General features: G+C 44.3%; 1 protein-coding gene across 1 annotated transcript in view; it reads right to left on the reverse strand.

Moving 5' to 3' along the window:
• MFNG (MFNG O-fucosylpeptide 3-beta-N-acetylglucosaminyltransferase) overlaps nt 1-21880 on the reverse strand; it is a 144906-nt gene that overhangs the window by 73112 nt on the left and 49914 nt on the right. Inside the window, exons 2-3 of the mRNA XM_078657839.1 lie at nt 7973-8021; nt 4911-5013 (exon numbers count right to left, since the gene is read on the reverse strand). Coding sequence (XP_078513965.1) covers nt 4911-5013; nt 7973-8021 — 152 coding nt within the window. The remainder of the gene's footprint in view (nt 1-4910; nt 5014-7972; nt 8022-21880) is intronic.

Genomic DNA, 21880 nt, shown 5'->3' on the forward strand with positions numbered 1-21880 from the left:
CACTCTGTTCATCACCACCCCCTTTTCTGAATCGTTCTTTATATACTTCAATCCCCCATGCTGGGGGCATTGAAGCTATGGAGAAATCAATTTTGGAAAGCAACTTCGCACCAGACATGCAACATTTCCTCATGGAACTCACCATGTTTACTCTATATCAGAGTTACTTTCAACTTGATGACGACTGGTTCCTACAGCTGTCTGGAACCTCGATGGGTAATTGCGCGGCGCCCACCTACGCCAATATTTACATGAAGTACTTTGAGCAGACCCACATCTATGACAACCCTATTTGGACCAACAATGCCATAATGTACGCACGGTACATTGACGATGTTTTCATCGCATGGAAAGATACTAAAGAATCTTTATCCCAGGCCCTCACAAGCTTGAATCAAGCTAACGAACGTATACAATTTACTTGGGAGATTGACAACCAATCCATCACGTTTTTGGATGTTAAAGTCACCATCACTAAGAATGGTTTTGAAACTGATCTTTTTCGTAAAAAAACTGATCGCAATAATGCATTGCATTTCTCAAGCCATCACCAAGGTTCATTGAAAACACACTTGCCTGCATCACAAATGTTGAGAATCAGACGGATTACCTCCAACCCAGAACAAACACAGGTTAGACTACATGAAATGGGTGAGAGATTTCTAGCTAGGGGGTATCCCCCGACACTCATTGAAAGTGCTAAAAAGAAAGCCATTGACACTCCAAGAGAATCATTGTTTGTTAAGGTTCCTCCAAAGACCAGCAACAGAATGGTACTTGTGTCTAAATTTTCTAATATGAGTTCCACATACAAACGAATAATTTTGAGACATTGGCCCATCATGAGTGTTGAACCAGATTTTGGTATGACTTTTAAGGAACCACCTCTCTTCGCATACACTCGTAGTGCCAACCTTAAGGAACTCCTGACCAACAAACACCAAGAGAAAACACTTCCTAAAGGAACTAGACCTTGTAAAAATTGTGGAAACTGCAATAACATAATTCCTGGAACTACAGTTAATCACCCAATGAGAGGCAATCCCATTAAACTGTGTGTAGACGCTACATGCGACTCAACAAATGTTGTGTATTTAATTAAATGTCCCTGTGGGAAATGCTACATTGGGAAGACTGAGAGAAAGATAAAAACTCGAATCAATGAGCATAAATCGAACATTAGACTTCGGAACACCAAATCCAATGTGGCTGTGCACTTTAATGAACATAGACATAATGTCTCTCAGCTAAAATTTCTAATCTTGGAACAAGTGCGAAAAAGGGAAGGAATTGATAACAGTAAGCACTTACTCCAAAGAGAGATGGCCTGGATTTATCGTATGCAAACCATGAGACCAGCCGTTTGGAATTTGCATGCTTTGTGTAATTATTGCTATTTAAATATACACTGTTCCGTTACATGCAACTACTGTAAATTATCATCCCTAGATAATGTTTAGTTAATTCACCCACACTGTTTACCCTCTGGTACACCACTTTAAGATGGCCACCACGTTTTGTTGAATTTCTGGCTGACCGCCTGTTAGTCCGTTTTTGATTTTTCTGTTTACGAATCTCACCGCACTTCCTGGGCTACCGACATCGGCGTTTTTTACACGCGCAATGATCCTGATTCACCGTGAGTACCCATAGCCTTTCTTTCGCCACATCGTTAACCGCCCCACACGCGCTTCACTAAACATACCTGTATTTCGTAAGCATGTCTGTTCACGCTATGTTGATACCTATACTCCGTTAGGCACTGTAAGATTCACTCACGTGTTTTTTAACAGCGGATACCATTAGGCGTCCCTTAAGGTCTTCACTCTGCATATCGTCAGGCACTCTCATGAGTCTGGTTTTCAATGGCACATTATGCTTGCAACTCATGTTTTCGCACTTTAATGATTTTGACCCTCACTCACGTATACTGGTTGATCTGACTTAAAGGTTCTTCGTGGAGCACTCGATGCGCACGTAATTCTCACGGTTATTTTTTCACTTTCACTCAGATTTCATTTAAATCAGTAGACTATTGTTATTTAGGTTTTTAGTACATGATACCGATTGCTATGTCTGATTTAATTGCAGAGGCTCCCCGATGAAGGGCTTGCCATAGCCCGAAATGCATTGGAGCATGGAAATAAGTTTCTTTGGATACATTTATTGTGAAATACTCAACTGATGAACTCTGTAAAAAATCGAATAATGAATGATTAAAATTCTTTTCGAACTCTTTTCTGGAATCTCATTTTCTGAGAACCTAAAGGAGTGCCCTACATTCAGGGATGTCGCCATGATCCCATGGTGGCACATGATGTAATACAAAAAACAATAACATTGTCTGAGAAATGGTCACCTCTGTTTTTATCTTCGTTGTGTAGACCATTAGGATGATGCTGTTGCAGACAATAATCTAAAAACGGCCTGATAACATTTTATGGAACAAAAAGAAAGCACGTAAATCACTGTGTAGGTTTCTGCAACCCAAAGATTCCAGTGGTGTACATTTTCCGAATTTTACCAAGTATCATTCTGCTTTTACTCTTATAGAGATTTGGACCTTTCTATCGAATAGACTATCTGGCAACAACATGAACATCCTCTTGTTGCTGCGTTTTCATTTAGGGATATAATTTACAACTATCAACCTCCCAAATCTTTATTTTCCCCTATGATTACGCATTTATTGTCCTTAGCCAATTCTATACTTCCTTGCACGCACCTATCATTAGATCATTTTTAATTTTATCCCATGTGGTGTAATAAAAATATAAAATTAAATAACAAAATACTCAACTGAGAATTGGACTCATTAAAAGAATTATAAATATAGAACACCTTTTCTCAAATGGTCATCTCCTTACATTTCTTGAATTGTTTTTAGAACGTCCAAAAGTCAGTATATTTTGGATTCAAGTTTGGGACAAGGTTAATGATACCTGTCCAACTACTATACCATTTTATAAAATGCATATCTTTTTAGGTGCTTCGTCTTCTCTTTGACATAATAATGTTATGATCGGAGAGTTTGTTGACTTACTTCTTGCAATCTCTTTACAACTTATTACTTCTAGAGGGAAGGATACAAAAATATAACTTTCATCAGATGGTGGAATATGATATGTCATAGATTTGACAGGTTAAATATACATTCCACACAGCTTTATATTAAGCAAGACATCCATTGGTTACCATTTAGTTCCTTTCTATCTAGGCAATCAACCACTCGTTCCGATCAAAATACCATGTTTAAACTACCATGAAGTATTTCAATATATCTTGTGCAGGTTATTCTTTGGAGACTTCAATTAGTCAATTGTAAATTTGTATTTCATCTATCTTAAGGTTCTGTTTTTTCTTCTCTCTTTTTCTTGCTCCTCCTTTTGCTTGCTCTTTTTCCTTAAAACAAAATCTCTTACAAATGCTACTTCTCTCGTTACCCACTTTTACTCCCAATATCCAATGTTATGCAATAGTTTGGTTCTGTGTCTTGTTTCCTATGATGTGCATAAGTCCTATTGCTAGACACAGTGGTTCTTATCTGGTTTTTATAATGCATTTTTACTTGTATTTATTTAGATGAAGCATTTTCAAACTAAAATAAATATTATTGAGGATAGAATATTGAGGGACAAAATAGTGAAAGGTAAGTGTGTATAGGGAAGTATAGATTTACTATTCCTAACACCACACGTATGTACCTGCACACTGCATAGGTACACACATGTGGAGTAAGGTAAAGAAATTCTAGCCTTACTTACCTGGCAATATATTTTTTCGATATTTGGTCCTTCGTGTTCTGTCCCGCAAATATTGTTATGTCATAATGATTTGTATAGTGCACTAATCACCTAAGATGGTATCCAGGCACTGGGATGGGTGTATAGGTTTGTGGGCCCCAAGGTGCTTATATGAAGATCCAGGACTTCAGCTTCTTGCGGAACTCAAGAAGTGAGGAGGAGGCTCTAATACGTTGAGAGAGGTTGTCCCATGTCTTGGGTGCGATGTTGCAGAATGAGCGACCTCAAGTTTTGCTTTTGCGGATGCGGGGAATGTGTGCGAGTTCGAGTGAGGCAGAGCGTAGGTGTTTGTTGGGTTGGTGAAAGTGAATGCGGCTGTTCAAGTATTCTGGTCCTGTGTTGTGTAGGGCTTTGTATGGGTGCATGAGAAGTTTGAATTGGCTGTGCTTGTGAATGGGGAGCCAGTGAAGCTTCCTGAGGTGCAGTGTGATGTGGGTTCAATATGCAGGGTGCGCATCGGGTTTATAGTTAGGGTGAGGATCAGGGGTAGGTTTATGCTTAGGAATAGAGTTATGCTAATGTTTATGTTTAGATTAGGGTCAAGTCAAGTTTAGGGATGGGGTAGGAATATAATATTTGATCGAGAATTAAAAGATAGGGTTAAGTAAGGATAATGAATGACTTTTGGGTTAGTTTATGAAAGGGGTCTCCGGATGAAATTTAGAGTTAGGTTAGTTTAGGCTTACGGATATGTTTAGGGTTTGGGTTTCAGTAAGAGAGTGAGTTATTGTTGTTAATAGGGTAAGGCTTAGAGTTAGGGTAGTGAAAAGGGTAAGAGTTTAATTGTTGCCTGGAAAAGAGGATGTTAATTGTCCTTTTTGCCACTACATTTTAGATTGGTTTATATGTAATACATGGAAATGACTACATTCTTCTAGGATCTTTGTAGGTCTACATTTTTGCACTCTGCATTTGTGTATGGGTCTGTTTTACACACTTGCAGTACTCCCATAACCTCACTAGTTTGCCAGAATAGTGGATTTCCATCAAGTTATGCCCAGCCTATCCCAATGCATTAAGAAATACTTGCTTCCTACCAACCATCCTGTGTAATACATCTTCCTTCCGCAACCCCACTCATTTCTCCCCACTTCAACACCAGCTCACCTCTTTCCACTGGCCAGAAATGCGTCAAGTTCGGCAGCCATCTTGCAGGAAAGTGCCTGGTGGCTATGCTGGTCAGAGCAGTTGGTAACCACGAGCCTGGGACCTTGAGAATCAGGTTGCGAACGAAGAGAAGGCAAAAGCGGCCATAGAAAGATAGAGAGAGAGAGCTGCGTTAACAAAAAAGAATATCTTCTCTTTATTAGTTTATTAGTCCCTCATTGCACTTAACATGAGCCTTAATGCATTAAAAATATAAAAGCTCAAAAAGGAACAGAAATAAATATACCAAATACAATTCCGCTGTAAAAAAGAAAAAAAACAAAGTACTATTTCGCATATTGTACCATCTCAATAATTTGGGTTTTATAGTTATTCATAATATGGAACTGTATGCCCTTTTATCGCTAATGTTTCATTCTACCAGGATGGATAATTGAACTAAAGCATCTAAATTGACATCTCTGGCTTTCACCTCATCTGGCTTTTCAAATTTCCAAATACTTCACTACTGTGATTAAAGCTCAGTTTTGATGTTATACAACAATGCTTTAAATATAATGATCGTAACTTTAAAATAAGAGCATACAGTTGTCTTTTAACAACTGGTATGCATATCAGCTCGTGTGATCACTAGAATAATGTATGAATTTTCTGCACCTAAAACATCAGCCCTTAAGCCTCCTCATTTCTGAATTAGGCAGTGCCTGAAACCCTGAAGTAGTCGTGCCTTCCGCTCTGCAGAAGTTGCCATCCATTACACAGCACCCACTGGAGTTGAGAGGTGTTATGTAGTGACATGCCTTTCCGGCTAACGTCTTATACCTCTCGACTGTGTCACATAAGGAGGAACAAATATGCATGATGAGTCGCCCCGAGCAAACATTTTTTCGCCAAATTCTACCACCAGCCACAATTACAAGTTGGGTACCAGGAGACCGGCGGGGTGGATATATTTTGCTGGTGTTATCCTTTAAGGTGTGCATAGGGGGGGGTCCAGATCTACCAACCTGCATGGTGCCACTTTGCATCACACAATATCGCCTCTCTTCACACAGTCACCTGGTGAAGAGCTGATATCATTCGGTGTGCATGAGGTGAGCTGGGAACCCTTGCAGATAGTTGGTTTCCAAGGAGGTTCTGCACATTCGATGTTCTCCATAAGTCTTTTAACCTCCCTAGGACAATGGTGCCAGCCTCAGTAACTATTGTGTTTTGTTTATTTGCTTTTGGGTGCAGGAGGGGTGTGGGGGGTCTAAGTGCTTCTTAGGCAGTGCTTAGCATAAAGCCCTGCCCTTTCCAAAGCCATGCCCCTCCTCACACCAGACTTCTCTGAGACATCACAAGGTGCTGAGGGGTTCCCTCCCTCACATTTCTGAAAGAGTAGGGCTCCCACCTTCCTCAAACATGAATTTACATTTTGCTATTCTCAAAGGATCCATAGCTGGTAGCGGAATATGAATTTATATAAAATCCTAAGTATTCTTTTTTACCATGTTACAATCTCTTTGCTTGGGAGGGTCATGCTAATACAAAACACCCACCCACAAATGAATAGCACGATTGCTATTCAGTAGCTACACTTCTAAAGTTACTACAGCCGTAAATGAAAAACCAGGCTCACACGCAATCCAGCCCAGTTTTGAAATAAGTCAAGCACCATACATGGCCAACCACTGCTGCTGCAACACTCTTTCGTAGAAAACAATGGAGGCAGTGCAAAAAAATAAAACCCCACTGAGACTATTGTTTCAAAAATGACATTATTTTGACATTGGTATTTATCTTTCTATCTATCTGTCTCTCTCTCTGTCTCTCGGTATATATATATATATGTTCATAGTTTTATTAACACTAATATATAGGAATACATACATATAAATATATATCAGTGTTATTAATTAAATGTTTTATTTTAAAATGTAATAGAGATAATTTACACAAATAACCGTTAACCCTGTTTAAGGAAAAAACAGGAATGTAAAGTAGCATATTACCTTGACTAAATTCATAAATTTAAAAACAGTATTTCATACAGATTTAAGGGCTCATTAGGATGGCTGACGGACTTGCGTCCGTCCGCCACCCTAGAGTAGGAGGGACCGTCCGCATGGGCTGCGGCGGTCCCTCCGTGCAAATTAGGATGTGACTGCCACCCTGGCGGTCACATCCTGGATAGTTAACATTGCGGCGGGTGCAGCTTCAAGCTGCACCCGCCGCAATGTTAAAAAAGCATACATTGCATATGTATGCAGCAAGCAGCAGGCACCGCGCGGTGCCTGCCGCTTGCTGCATACATATGCAGGGGGGTACCATAGGTACCCCCCATGTGCACCCCCCACCCCCCTTCACCCAGGGGGCCCGCAACGGGCCCCCGCAGTGAAGCACCGTATGCTTTTACACGGCGGAATATCCGCCGTGTAAAAGCATTTCTTTCTGTGCATCCTAATATGGTGGACGGTGTCTGAGAGACACTGTCACCATATTACAGCTTTTCCGCCGCGGTTGTAAGCCAACCGCGGCAGAAAAGCTGCGGACGGAAACCAGGACCCACCAGCCATCCTAATGTGGCGGTGGGTCTTTGGTGGGTCCGCTGCGGTTTTTCCGCATCCTCAGGGCCGGCGGTGGATTCCGCCGGCCCAGAGGATGCGGAAAAACCGCAATCCTAATGAGCCCCTTAATGTGATGAGATGCACATTTTTATTTTTATTCAAAGTTTAAAATAAATATATATAATTAATTTACATTTATATTATGAACGATACTTTTTTAAGAATAATAAACTGGGACACCCCAGTCCAGTTAGACCATTGTGCGGGAGGGTGCGCACACTGGGGATTCAGTGACATCCAGACTGGCTAGTCACAATTTAGCACATGGAAAATGTTCGATTGCTGTAGTGCTTTGGAAGAGAGAAAGGGGAAATGTGTTCTACTCTCACAGGACATAGGCATATGAGAAATTGGAAATGGTTTCAGACTTGTAAATCAATATTTTATATTCCGCTTTCAATCTAAACTTTATTGCAGTCTTGTAGATAGAGATGTTACGGTTTAATGTTTTACCCAATTGCTTTCTGAGGTCTCCGTCCTCCTCATCAGTGAAGACGTAAGTCTGTTAAATAAATAAAAAAAAGAAAGCGAGAGAAAGGGAACAGTTGAGGTGATGTGCAAATACAGATGTGGGGCATACATAATAGTTCATTATTGTACACACCATCAATCGGGCGCTCTAAATTCAAAACCACAGCACTGCCCAGTTAAAGCACTCATTTTTTTCGGTTAAGAGCAAATGCGTCTGAATCTCTGCGAACAAACTTCAACAACCAGATATTTCATAAAATAGCCCACCAGCCAATCTGGACAGTGAGTAGAAGAATGTACAAATCAAAACGCTGTAAATGTTTGATTGGTCATTAGTCTAGTCTTATTCATTTAAATATAATTATAAGTGTAACCACTTTTCTATCAGGAATAATGTTGATCAGGCAACTTGAACGTTATTTGTGGAAGAAAAGTGGTTGAGTGGTTAACTGCTAATCCTTCGTTCTCTTCCATTTTTTTAAAGCAATTGTCATATGCATTTCAAATTGTGTGTCATAATTGTCTTTGTTCAAGTATAAACGAATATAGGAAGACATTGTTGATATTTTTGCAGCTAATTCATAGGAAATACAACACAAACGGTAGAATTCCGAGTTGTTTAGGGTTTTCCGAGCAGAGCGGGTCGTATTTTAGAGATAAGTAGTATTTACCGCACCGGCTAATTAACGAATGCTTTCAATACCTCACCCTTCGTTAAATTTAGACAGGACAAAACGCCGAAATTTAGCAAGGGAAAACAATACCGTTTTTGCTGTCATGTGGATTTTGATGCAACAACCACCAATACCCATGTTATTCTACAAAACCTCAGAATACGTGATGTTTATTGCACCTGATAAATTCCAAACCCAGGGTTTTATCAGGTGCGAACAATAGCTCCGCCTAGTTATGCTGATGTAAGCCAGTAGGAACAGTTTCTCCTCACTCCCTGCATCTGCCATCTTCCTCTTCTCTTCATTCACCTTCTGACTCCTTCGCCCCTTGCCTCTCATACCTCCAACCATCGCATTCAGGAGCAGGCTACTATTGTCTTTCAGCTGGGCCAATAACAATCCAATCTGCCATTCCTGAGTCTTCACTTCTTGCTCTCCAAGTCAGGGAGTGAAGGCCCAAATAAGAGTGGCCTAGAAAACACACCACTACCCCTCCTTCAGGAATTGGTAATTCCAGAAAGGGAATGATCCCCTATTAAAAAAGTTGGATCCGAGGGGCTGCTAAGATTTCAGGCATTAAAGGGGGAATCGAGGACGTGGCACCTGAATCTTACTGTAATTCCTTCTTTTTCCCAAAATGTTGATTACTGACCTATTGGAGGCGTTTGTGGAGCAGTGAGGACCTGGTACATTATAGAAATGAACTGCAGGAGCTTATTAGATCAACCTATGCCACTAAAATCCCATGGATTAGGTATATTAGGGATATGTGCATTTACCTTGGAGTCCCAGAATTAGGGTCCAACCCGGAAGTTGTGTCCGTAAGGCTCTCTAGAAGAGAACTTTCAAATTTATTCTACAGAGCCATGCATCAGAAAGCCATGTCCTCTCTCCGGGAAGGATCTTTAACTGACTCATTTATCAAGATAAAAGACTCCTACAGCCCTGAATATGTACTGGACACTATGACACCTGTGTCTGTGCGGAAGATCTACATGCAATGGAGGTATGGTTCTCTTCCCCTGAGGTCCCTTACAAAATCGTGGGAAGGCAATCTGGACTCAGGGGCATGCCCCGCATGCAATTATAAACTGGAAAGCGATCTTCATGTGGTCCTGTTCTGCAGAGCCTACAGCAGAATTAGGAGTTACTGGTTGGTCCCTCACTTAAGGAACTTGGGTTTCAGAACTTTCGCTCCGGCTTCCAGAGTCCTCAAAACAGATTTAGCGGCTCCAACTGTGTTTGCAATGGCAAAATTCCTGACAGCTATGTGGCGAATACGCGCCTTAATTATTAGAGACACTAAAGCTACATGAAACAGCTCCATTCTCTCCCTTCTTCGAATTATGATGTTTTTTAGTAATCAGATTTTAACTATGACTTTTTATAGTATATGTACAAATGTCTTAACTGATAACAATTATTTGTATATCTTTTATGGTCTTTCATGACCGAAATAAAGATTTTTTTGAATTTGAATTTGATTACAACATTTCTGCTGCTTTATGCGGCCAAAGCATCTGGGTGAAAAACACCTGATCCATGGAGTTACCACCGATCCCGTACATTTCTAATACCAGCTCTGTCTCGATTAATGTTTTAAACAGAAGATACAGACTTAAAGAAACTGCACACTTTACTAAAAACAACACCAAAGACTGGTCTAGTACAATCACACAGCAACCTGTGGACAAGGACATATATGGTACTCTGGCATTTCCCCCAGTAAATTTCAGACAAACTATTGTAAGGAAAACATTACATTCAAAAAAATTTCTTTGGAAAGGGAAATCAAAGAAATAAAAATCCCAGAGATACATTTAAACTAGATTTGTATAATGGGGGTTTCAAGACAAGGTTAGAGGCTGATTTTGAGTTGTGGTAAAAGTTAGGGTTATGGATAGATGAATGGTTGGGTTGATGTTAAGATTTGGTTTTTATGTTAGGGTTGAGATTGTGAAAAGGATGAGGGTTTGAGGAAGGGTTTGAGTTAGGGTCAGAGCTAGATTTGTGTTAAAGTAGGGGTTCATGTTAAGATTAGGTTTCGTGGTAATGGTAAAGCAAAGGTTATTTTATGGTTAGTGTATGGATAAGGGTTAGTATTAAGGCAAGATTTAGGGTAGGTTTAAGGTTAAGGCTAGAATTAAGTTAGAGTTAAGGTTAGGGTTAATATTAGCGTTACGAATAGGATAAATGGTAGGGTAAGTGTAAGGGTAAGGGGCAAAGTTATGGTTAGTATTAAGTTAAATTGTGAGTTAGTGTAAGCGTCAAAGTTAAGAATAGGTGCAACTTTAGTATTAGGTTATAGTTGTTATTATTGGTAGAATGCAATCACGATTCAGGGAAAAATTAAAGGTTAAGTTTAAGGTCAAGGTTAGGATACAGCAAAAAACACATAATCATATATTAACAATTTCCCATCATTTCTCAGTACACATTACATTGTAGCATTGATACCCAATAAAACAACCATTTGCAATGCAATCGGTCTCGCCTTTAGGACCTTATATGTATTTAGCTATGCAGCACATTAGCCTGGGTGCTGAAACATCTACTGTTCTTTAACATGGAGGGAAAGTAAGCACCAAACTGTGTGACACGTCAAAAGTAAAATATTGTTCTAGAAACACCCTGCCCTGCCTTAAAACGTCCAAGACGGGAGAAGTATAAGGGTCTGCACCCCACATAGAGCAGAAGGAGCTAGGGAGCGGTACTACAGGTTCCTCTCTCTCATGCACATGTGCCTGTTGAATCACCACCACTACCAGACCGGCTGTCAAGTTGGAGTAACTAAAGAGGAGGTGTGCGGTACTTGGCTTCGTGTGTATGTTTGCATCATCTCTGGGAGGAGGACACAGCAGTGACTTCTGGATCTACTTTGATCAAATGCACCCATCTGACGTTCCTCAAACATAAAACAAATTGTTTTTTGTCCAGCACTTGTTGCCGTACTAAGTCGGCGCCATGACACTGTACATACTGAATTTGGTCTTGTTCATCCACCTGGTCTCATTGTATTGTCTTTGACAAGATGAAATACATAGTCAAACTTCCCGGGCGGGAATTGTAGTATAAAATATACACACAGACCAGTGCAGTACAGGCATTGACTGGCTAACAACTCACACCAGCAAATAAAGTGTTATGAATGGCTATATTGCTAAAACTGAATAGAATATGTGATTTCGAAATGCCAAGAAATAATGACCGGTTCCCTGCCTGGTCTTATGCAATGCTATTTCCGTCCTGTTAGTACCAGCACAGTGTTGCTGTTGTGTCCTGTCACACCTGTCTTGAGTGGTGGAATCACAGTCAGGGATTGCTTGTTTATCCCCGGTGACCTAGGCACACTTGCTGCTGGACAACAAACTGAATTACCAGGTAATCTCCTTTAGAACCTGACTCTAGGGCGAGTGAGGCAGAGCTGCCAAAGGCTTTCTTAAGAGTGGGGATGGTGAGTGGCAACACACTCAGATACAACCTAACACAGAAATATCACCCAATGAGCGAACACTTCACTTTGTGCTTTACTTTGTCTATGAGAAAGTAATATACATATAACAAACACTATACATAAAATAGGGCTATGCTTAGAAATACAGAACTAGCACATTCCTCGTCAGACATCAGACCCCAAACTGCTATAGCGCCTCTGTGCTAAACGCTATAGTTTTCCTTCCCGCCCCACTCTTTGCACAATGTCTGTCACGATCTTCGGGTCCGTGGTCCAGGGGTGCTGTTTACAGTCTCAACAGTCAACACCACATGCACCGACCCAGCGTTCCTCTTGCCACCCCTAGCAGCCACCAGCCCCCGGTGCCATGAAGTTTTACCATTAACAGGGAGTTGGACTAAGGGTTCTTGTGTGTAAGCGTGTTATAAGTGTTTAACACACTTCATATGAAACCCCTCCTAACCCACTGAACAGGACCTCTACCCCAAGCACATGGTGGAGCGTCCACCCAGAGGGACCCTTACAGGGGCTTTGCAGGGCGGCGTTTAGTGCCTGCTAAAAAGGGCATGATGAGGCACAAGAGGGGGCTAGGGGTGGTTCTGGTGCCCATTATCTCCCTGTAAGACAGGGCACACGGGACTTGAAAGGCACCTTAACTTTTCAATTTCTGCTTCAGGTTAGGTGGTGTCAGTGCCAGGGTGCCAACAGATAGGGGCATGCACTCCCAAGGCAAAGCTGCCGACACAACAAGGGCTTATATCCTTGTAGCACGTGACGGGTCTTCATGTGGTCAGCACTTCCTGGGTCAGTGCAGGCTCAGCCTGTCACCTCTCTGCATTGCTCCAGTCAGAGAAAGGACTGAGGTGGTCCCTGGTGTTCCGGGAGGGGGGCGGCACACTAGAGAATCGTACAGGGCCATAGACAATTCAAGCATCTGTGCCACGTTGTAGGCAACAGCTCTTTCTCCAAACCAATGAAGTTGCGTCCAGGTCCTCACACCCCATCCAGAGGCACCCTCCTGCGCCGTAGCCTCATTTCAGGGGCAGGTGGGAATCACGGAGTTGGGGCTCCTGGGACCCGGGCAGCCGAGCACAGACCTTTCCACATGTTCACCTACTATGTAGCCAACGAGCTGCAAGCTGAGAGGTAAAAGAAAGGGCGTGCCCGCCATTATTATTAAAACATCAGGCACGCCGTGCTGTTAATGAAAACAAACTTACAAAGATACTTACAAAGATATGTACAGGGTTGTGGTGAGGGAGAGTGGTAAAAAGATAATGATCAGGCGTGCTGCAGAATTGTAAAAGTGAAAACGCGATAGCAGGCTGCCCATAAAAGAGATGACAACGGAGCTCCAGCAAGCTCTTTAAAACAAGCTGAGGCTCCTGCTTGCCCTCGGTAAAGCGCACCGCAGGACGCGCATAGACACATCATGGCAACAGGACCCCCCACCCCACAACATAGCATGCATCCCGCAAATAACACACTAGACACCAGTGTTAGATTGGGAAGAAACTGCTGCAGGTTTATTACATACAACGTTATGTAATCATAGTGGGTTATCTTACGGGTGATCCAAGGGCAGGCCGCATTCTCGCCACCTGCCCGCCTGATGAGCCCGGCAGCACCGTGGCGAACCACCATGTGCTGCCCCTTATGGTAAACATTATACTCACGCCCCTTGCGGGGCGTAGCTAGGCAAACTACCGGTTGCACAGGCCCACAACCGCCTGAAGGACTACTGGGGCGCCGACACGTGTTCCCGGAACCTCCCATGAGGCCCCAGGTCTTAGGCTCTGGCACCCCTATGTGCCCGCTGAGGTACAGTGCTGCACCTCTCTGCTTCCGGATCACCCTGTAACTCCGCCACAGCCCGGCCGGCGGCAACCGTCGCGCCCGGGCCCCCCACTACCTAGCTTCCTTCCTACCTGCACCCTTTGCCTTTTGTCTTGCAATTAACTTATTCTCAGTTAGCAGTGTCCCTACAAGGCATAATAGCATATATTTATACTATTGTAGCTTTGAACTCGCTTACTCACAGCCATCCCTCCATAGCATCCACAATTGGCACAGCCTTTGACCAGTACTTGACCCTAAAGTCTAACTGATTATTAGAGCATTGAGAGCGTCCATAATGAAAGGGGATACTGTTGGGAGTTCTATTAACAGGGAATGCACTTTTGAGAATACTGGAATAAAAACATGTAGGGTAAGCTAAAGGGCCCGCTGACCCAGCTACTCCATCTCTCAAATAACTAAAATAAGTATAAGGTTAGAAAACGAGGTAAATTAACATGACTTTCAGAAAGACAATATTCTTAATATCTGCAGCACATTCTAAGGATGGCAAGCTGTCAGACTGGAGCTGGTCTTTATCATTAGGATGACATAGCTTTCTTACTCCTAATCTATAAGAAAATAGGCTCAAAATGCACTCTGTTCACCTCGCACTTCTAGCCTTCTGCCTTACCACTGCATTGAGAACCGAATTGTGCCCATTACTATCAGCTTAAGAACGAACACATCTTCTAAATTTCTAGGGAGCCTCCGCCCTAGGTTGCATTACATGAGAATGGTCCCAGAAAACCTGCTAGATCCCCTGGGGGAACCGGCCACGGTAGCACGCATATGCACTTTAGCTGCCGTTTGCCAGCCTCTCCAACTATCAATAACGAGAGAAGGACATGTTAAAACAATGCAGTGCGTGATTCCTGGAGTACTGGTTGCCGCTTTCCTCGTTAGACTCTTTGTACCTACTGCATCATAGGGCGCCATGGTTTCAAGAGCTCATACGCTGAGCAGCCTATGTAGTCCAGCTGACAAATCAGACAGGGATGCGATCTCATCGCCCAGGAAAGGATGCAGCTGAGTACAGGCCACCCTGTCGTCTATTCTAGAAGGGCAACAGGCAGAGCCGCCCTGCCCCCCACACGACAGAGGTCAGGCTAGTTGTACAGTACGAGCACTAGTTAGCCCACAATATATGCTCGAAGGAGTTGGGTGTGGCACATACTTGCGTAACGCAACCAAGTGTTAACGCCAGCAGAGCATGGAACGGTGTCAACGGGTCACCCCACAAATGCGAAATCTGGCCGACGGACACCCAGCAGACACTGCACCCGTCCCTGTATGAAGCGCCGAAATTCAACACACAGCGACCCTTGAGGCGCAATGCATGCGCACGTGAACACAAGAAAGCACCCTGTCTGTACACCTCCAACATGGACCGCACGAAAACCGAGCGGCAACAAGCAGGCCAGCATCGGGCCTGGTGGTGGACACGGCAGCCCCGACCCCCACCATCCCAACAGGGGCACCCGAACCGGAAGAAACGGCACGCTAAAACCGAGGACACCACCACCGCTGGCGAAACACTCCGTCCCAGACGGGCGGTGCAAACAGCCTAGAGTGCCTGCCTGTGATCCCCGACGGCCCTCCCCAAAATGGCCACCGGTGGGGGGGCATTCCGTCACACACCTTCCTGACCGCAGCAGACTCCGAGCCAGACAAACGTGACCCAGTCACCCGAGCTCGAGGCCACTGATTCATCTGCCGCACAACACCACCCCCAGCCAATGAGGGGGGGGTTCGCGGACCTCCCCGGCCCCAACCCCTGCCCAACAAACCAGTACGACCCGACTCCCACACGGAGCCACAAAAGGAAAGGGGGGGAGGGACCCACGGCCACAGTGCCCACACTCACCAGAACAAACCCGACGCCAGACAAGGCACGACGCGTCACCAGGACGAGCCAACGGCACCAGGGCAGCAAAGGACAAAATGTGTGTCCCCGCTACGAGGTCATCACGACGCGTCCGGTGCGGCAAAGAGGCAGAGAAGGTGGCGAGGGGGGCTTAAGTACCCCTCGCCCTGCCTGCCGCACCGGACGAGACCACTTAGCTCCTCCTTGCTCCCCTCGGGACACCTCCTGCCCGGGGGAGGAGAGGATACTAGCGAGGGGCAGGGGAAGCCCTCTGTGTCTAGGGGGCCGCCCTCTTTATGGCCACTGTGTGTGCCTCGGGCAGCCGCATTTGCTTTACATCCGCCATGATGCTGCTGACATTCACCCTTCTGCCTTCTTTTAGCCGTGCTTCCGCTTCCAGGTAATGTCTGTATTGCACATGTGTTGAGGACAAGTCAGTCAAAATAGAGTGGGAATGAACTCAGCCAATCCCAGGTTCAAACAAACATTTATAAATGCAATAGGACTCGTATTTACGTGAGCCCTATTGCATTGTAAACAAAGTGCAGGCGTCCAAAAAGGCAAGAACGAGAGTGGGGGGGGGGGGGGTTGTGGTGGGCAGAAAAGTGATGGACTGTGAGAGGAAACGGGGGAGGCAGGGGAACAAAAGAGTTTTTAAAGAAAAGGGGCTGATATCCATGGAAGGAGAAAAATGATGATATGGTCGTCAGGAGGCGGGACTAACTTCCCAAAAACCAATCACAATGCAGAATTTTATATTTTGGCCAATTAAAAAGCTAGGTAAAGCTAGGAGGAAAGTGGGCGGAGCTTCCCTCGCCATACTGTATACAGCATCTCGAGACGAGGCAGCGCATGCGCTGCCTAGCCGAGAACTAAAATGGCAGGGCAACAGCAGTACATATGATTTAAATTATTAGAATAAATGCACATGTAGACATTTATATATACAATGATTGGTCATCCGAAAGTAACCAGAAGTGTCCTTGTATGTAGACTATAAAGCATCCTGAGTTGAATCAACCTGAATCCAGCTATAACTGAAATGTCCACTATCCCCTGTCGAGTCTCATCCCATTCCTCATCAAAAAGGTCTTCTGCATCTCCATCCTGGCTATCCTTGAACCCCTCCTCCCCAGGGGGTCAGGGAGATTATTAAATTTTTTTGTATATAATCGAGAGTCCCTTCCGTGGCAGAGGTTCAGCTCTAATTTCCTTCCGCTAAAGACTTAGGTTTTTTAATCTGTATATCTTCAAGCATGTCTACCGGGGCATGACGGGGATGTAAATAGTGAAAAACCTCCCCCTTTGGCATCTGATATACTTCCTTAAGCTCCCTGTAACCCTTAAGGCCCATACTACCTAGATATCCCCTAACTTACTAATTACAATTAAATCCCAGCCATTAAAACCCTTTAATTTGTTTGTTTCACCTAATTGTCCTGTAGTCGTGTATCCCTGGTCAAGGTCACCTGCCATCCAAGTCATTTTAGCATTCTGTCCCATAGTCGAAGGATTACAATAATGCCTGCTGGACAGTTCTGTGTGTGGTTTGTACAATATATTGTACCCAAATACCCATGTGTCCCCATCCAGCGCCTGTCAAATCTGACCGACGGCTCCTCAATGGCCCGTAAGCCCAGTTATGACCAACACTGTCCGAGCAGCCCAGAAAATACTTCCTTACAATCCGGGAAGGCTTTGTTCCTGTCTTAAACCCTCCCGTACCGACTTGGAGAGAACTGTGTTCAGCACCCTATCATTCTATAGCAACTGACAGATTTCTCCAGCCATCAACTGAAAAATCCCCTGGGGACACTAAAAAGAGCATTTTAGAGAGTGTACATAAACTTGGGCAAAAAGACTATTTTGAACTTGGACACCCTTCTAAGCATAGATAGTGAGAGGGACCTCCAGCAGCTCGCATCCTCTCATCTTCCCTGGGATGGTATGTAAATTACTTTTTAGGAATATCTTTGGATCTCTCGTGACATAGGTGCCTAAGTAACAAAATCTTTCCCTTAAGATCTGCAGTTGCCCCCTTATTGATGCCATGGAAATCCAGTATGTCAGTTGATAAATTAGCAATTTAATCCAGTTTATTTTGAAGCCACTGTACCTCCCAAAGACATAGAATAGGAAGTTGTCCGAATAGAATTATGTTCTTATCTAGTATTAGGGTATCTTTCATAGATTCACATGCCTGAATCATTCCCCGCAGTTGGGATGGGAGTCCCAGGTACGTAAGTAAATTAATGTCCCATTAGCCATAGGAGGCCTCACATTAGTAACATATCCAGGTCCTTTTGTAATAAGGACCAAACTCTAGAGAACAGCCAATCAGCTGTCACCCTCCACTGGAACCTTCCTGGAAGGAGCTCTAGTCCCTCAGATTTTCTACCGCAAGTCGTGCTAAGGGAGTCTTCACTGAGCTCTGCTCAGGTTTTCCTTATTTCTTGGATTCAAGGTATTTTCTTCAAGATTATCTTTGTCTGAGTGAAATCTTTAGTGTCTTCATGTTGGACACTCAAAAAAAAAGCCTTTTTAGGCCCTGTGGTACCTGCAACAAGAAGAAGTTACATGTCGACGACCAACATAAGGACTGCCTCTACTGTCTGTATCCGGACCACTCACCTAAAGCTTGCAAGGTATGTTATACCTGTTCTACAAAAACGCTATAAGACCGTGAGGGAAGGCTTTTGACTTTTCTGCAGAGGCTTAAGGGCAAAGAAGACCCCTTGTCCTCTGAGGAGAGTGAGAGCTCATCAAAATCCCCTTCTAAAACTCCTCAAAAAAGGCCCAGAGATGTCTCTCCAGGTCATTCTTCGCAGCAACCTTAAAGGAAGACACACAAAAAGTCTTCAGAGGCTTCAAAAATTAAGGATTTGCCTGCATGGGAGTCTCGTCCCCTTCAAAGTTTGCAGAAACCAGCTTCAGACCCTCTGACTCCTCTGCCGAGGGTGAAGCTCACTTTTAAAAAGCCTTCCTCAGCCCTGTCGACTACCATCTCATCGACGGTGGCCTCGACGACGACAAGATCTCCTTATACAGCTACTGGAGTGACTTCGTCGACGACAACGTTTCTACAATTTCAGTCTCGTCGGCATCCCTTTCGTCGTCGTCGACGACGTCTTCGTCGTCGGCACATACCCCTCTGTCGTCGACGATCAAGATAAAGAAATCTTCATCGATGTCGAAGGTAGCGTTGGCGGCTCGCTCGACGACGAGCACGGCGACAAGTGCTTCGTCTTCGATGATACGCACGTCGACGAAGAGTGTACCGTCGATGACCCTCCCGTCGACGAAGACTTCGTCGACGAAAGGTCCTTCATCGACGGCAGTGCCCCTTGTGACCATCGATGAATGGACCATCGACGAATATTCCGATGTCGGCCTTGTTCACGACACCTAAATCAAAGACAGAAAATACATATTTTAAACAGAAATTCAGCAAGCAGAGGCTGACGCCTTCCCTGACATCACCCAGTAGGGTCCAACCTTTGCTTCCCTCTCATCTTTTGGACGAAGATGATGATTCGGTCGAGGACAGTATGTTTCGGGCTGCAAGAAGTTCTTCTGAACTCAATGTTAAATAGCAGGAGGACTCTGAGTATGAGATATGGTTGAGCAGGCGTACTATCAAGATGAATGTCATCATCAACAGCCACAGATGGTTTGTCTTCCTTCAGCCCTGGTCTCTGACCTGCAATTTATGATTTCAGACTACAAGAAGAGGTTTTCTACCTCTGCTCCGTCTCCTGCTCCAGTTCTCTCTCCACCTCAGAGAGCGCAAGTTCCACCTCCACCGCCTCCTACCATTGAAGTGCCTGGGCCTCCTCCTCCCTCTACGGAGGTTGAGGAGGAGGAAACATAGGAAGAAGGAGAAATTAAGGATACTCAGTCTCATCATGACGAATGGGATGACTATGTTATCCCTCTTCCAGCGTCGCCGTTGCCTCCTCAAGTGAACTCTCCTCTAGAGGATATCGGAGGATTCCATAATCTCCTGGAAAGAGCAGCACAACGTTTTCAACTTCCAATGCCGTCTCTCCAACAGGACTGTTTCCTTTACGATTTCAAGGAACCTTTCAAGAAATCTGTTAGATCTATGCCTATCATAGATTATATCTGGGATCAAGGCATCAAAATAATGCAAAACCCTTCTACAGTTCCACCAGTCTTGCCAAGATTGGATAAAAAATATAGTGCTCCAGACAACGCTCTGGCCTGCCTTATAGGCTATCCCAAGCCTGATTGATTGATTAGTCAGGCAGCTCAACGCAAACCAAAAAACCCATCTGCCCCACTTTCAGCGCCTCCGAATAAAGAGGGCAGATGCTTGGACAATATTGGAAAGCTTTTTTCCTCCATGTCAGTGTTAACTGTGCGGGCATCTAAATCATTGGCTTTATTGGAACGCTAAAACAGGCAGATGTGGTCAGACATTGCACCTTACCTAGAGACCCTGCTGCAAGAGTCTAAAGAGGAAGCAAGAAAGGTGTTGCTAGAGGGTGAAAGATCGGCTTCTGAAATTATCGACTGTGCGATGGACATCACATCCACTGGTTTCCGCCAACTGGCTGGGGCGGCGGTCCTAAGGCTCTAGGATGGCTTAAGGCAACACCATTCCGGCCTGAGATTCAGAACAAGATACTTGACATGCCCTATGATGGACAACTCTTTGTTGGAACTCATATCGATGAAGCTCTCCAAGGGATCAAAAAAGATACAGACACAGCCAGAGCTTTGGGTACCCTTCAATATAAAGGCACTCCTTTTCGAGGCTCAAGGGGTAAGGGCAATCTTCTTACAGAGGAGGCTACCAGCATTATAGGCCTGCCTACTCCTCCTCTAACAAACGATACAGGCCACAATTTCAACAGAGGCAACAGACACTGATTTCATACAACAAGTCTTCCTTTCGCGGAAGGGCCGGATGACAGAAGGTTTCCGCCCGACACCAATGACTTCTCTCTGCTGCCGATCTCCGTTTCATCTCCACCTTCAAAAGTAGGAGGAAAGATATCCCACTATCTTCAAAATTGGAATCAAATCACAACAGATCGTTGGGTTCTCCATGTAGTGCAGTTGGGACATTCTCTAGAATTTGTGCAAACGCCTCCACCGACACCTCCTCAACCTATGGCTCACAAACATTTACACCTCTTACTCCTGAAAATATCATCAATGATCCAGAAGGGAGATATAGAACCGGTTCCTGTTCATCAAAGAGGACAAGGTTTTTACTCCCGATTCTTCTTGTTGCACAAAAATAAAAAGAAATGGAGGCCAATCCTAGATTTGAGAAGTCTAAACAAATTCTTGAAGAAACAATCATTTTGCATGATCACCATTCAAGAAGTCTTGCAGCTTCTCAATGAGAATGACTACATGGTATCTTTGGACCTCCAAGATGCCTATTTTCATATTCCTATCCACAGGAGACACAAAAAGTTTCTGAGGTTCGCTGTGGCCGGCAGGCACTACCAGTTCCAGGTCCTGCCCTTCGGATTCAAGTCAGCCCCACGCATCTTCACAAAACGTATTTCCCCAGTGGCTGCATACCTCAGGCAGCAGCATCACCAAGTCTTTTCTTATCTCGATGACTGGCTCATCAAGGCACCCTCTCTCGACAGCACGAGGAATTCTCCCAGAGCCTGTCTACAGCTTTTCAAAAAATTGGGTCTTACCCTCAACCCAGACAAATCGGTCCTACAACCTTCTCAGCGGATAACATTTCTGGGAGCTGTCCTGGATACGGTCCTGAAAAAAGCTAACCCGTCTCAGGAACGACAACAAAAACTCCTGCAATTAGCAGAGCGCATACAGAAAAGAAAATCTCTTTCAGTGTGCCTATTCAAATCCCTCCTCGGAATGATGTCCTCCTGCATTCTTCTAGTTCCCTACTGTCTCCTCCGCATGCGTCCTCTCCAAGAGGCTCTCTCCACTCAGTGGATTCAAATCGACGGATCCTTCGACGACATCATACAGGTGACTCCTCAGATGGTCGTCTCTCTAAGCTGCTGGACTCATCCACAACATCTCTCTTGAGGCCTACCTTT

This window comes from Lissotriton helveticus, chromosome 1_1, assembly GCF_964261635.1.
Source record: "Lissotriton helveticus chromosome 1_1, aLisHel1.1, whole genome shotgun sequence".
In the NCBI taxonomy this organism is placed as follows: domain Eukaryota; kingdom Metazoa; phylum Chordata; class Amphibia; order Caudata; family Salamandridae; genus Lissotriton; species Lissotriton helveticus.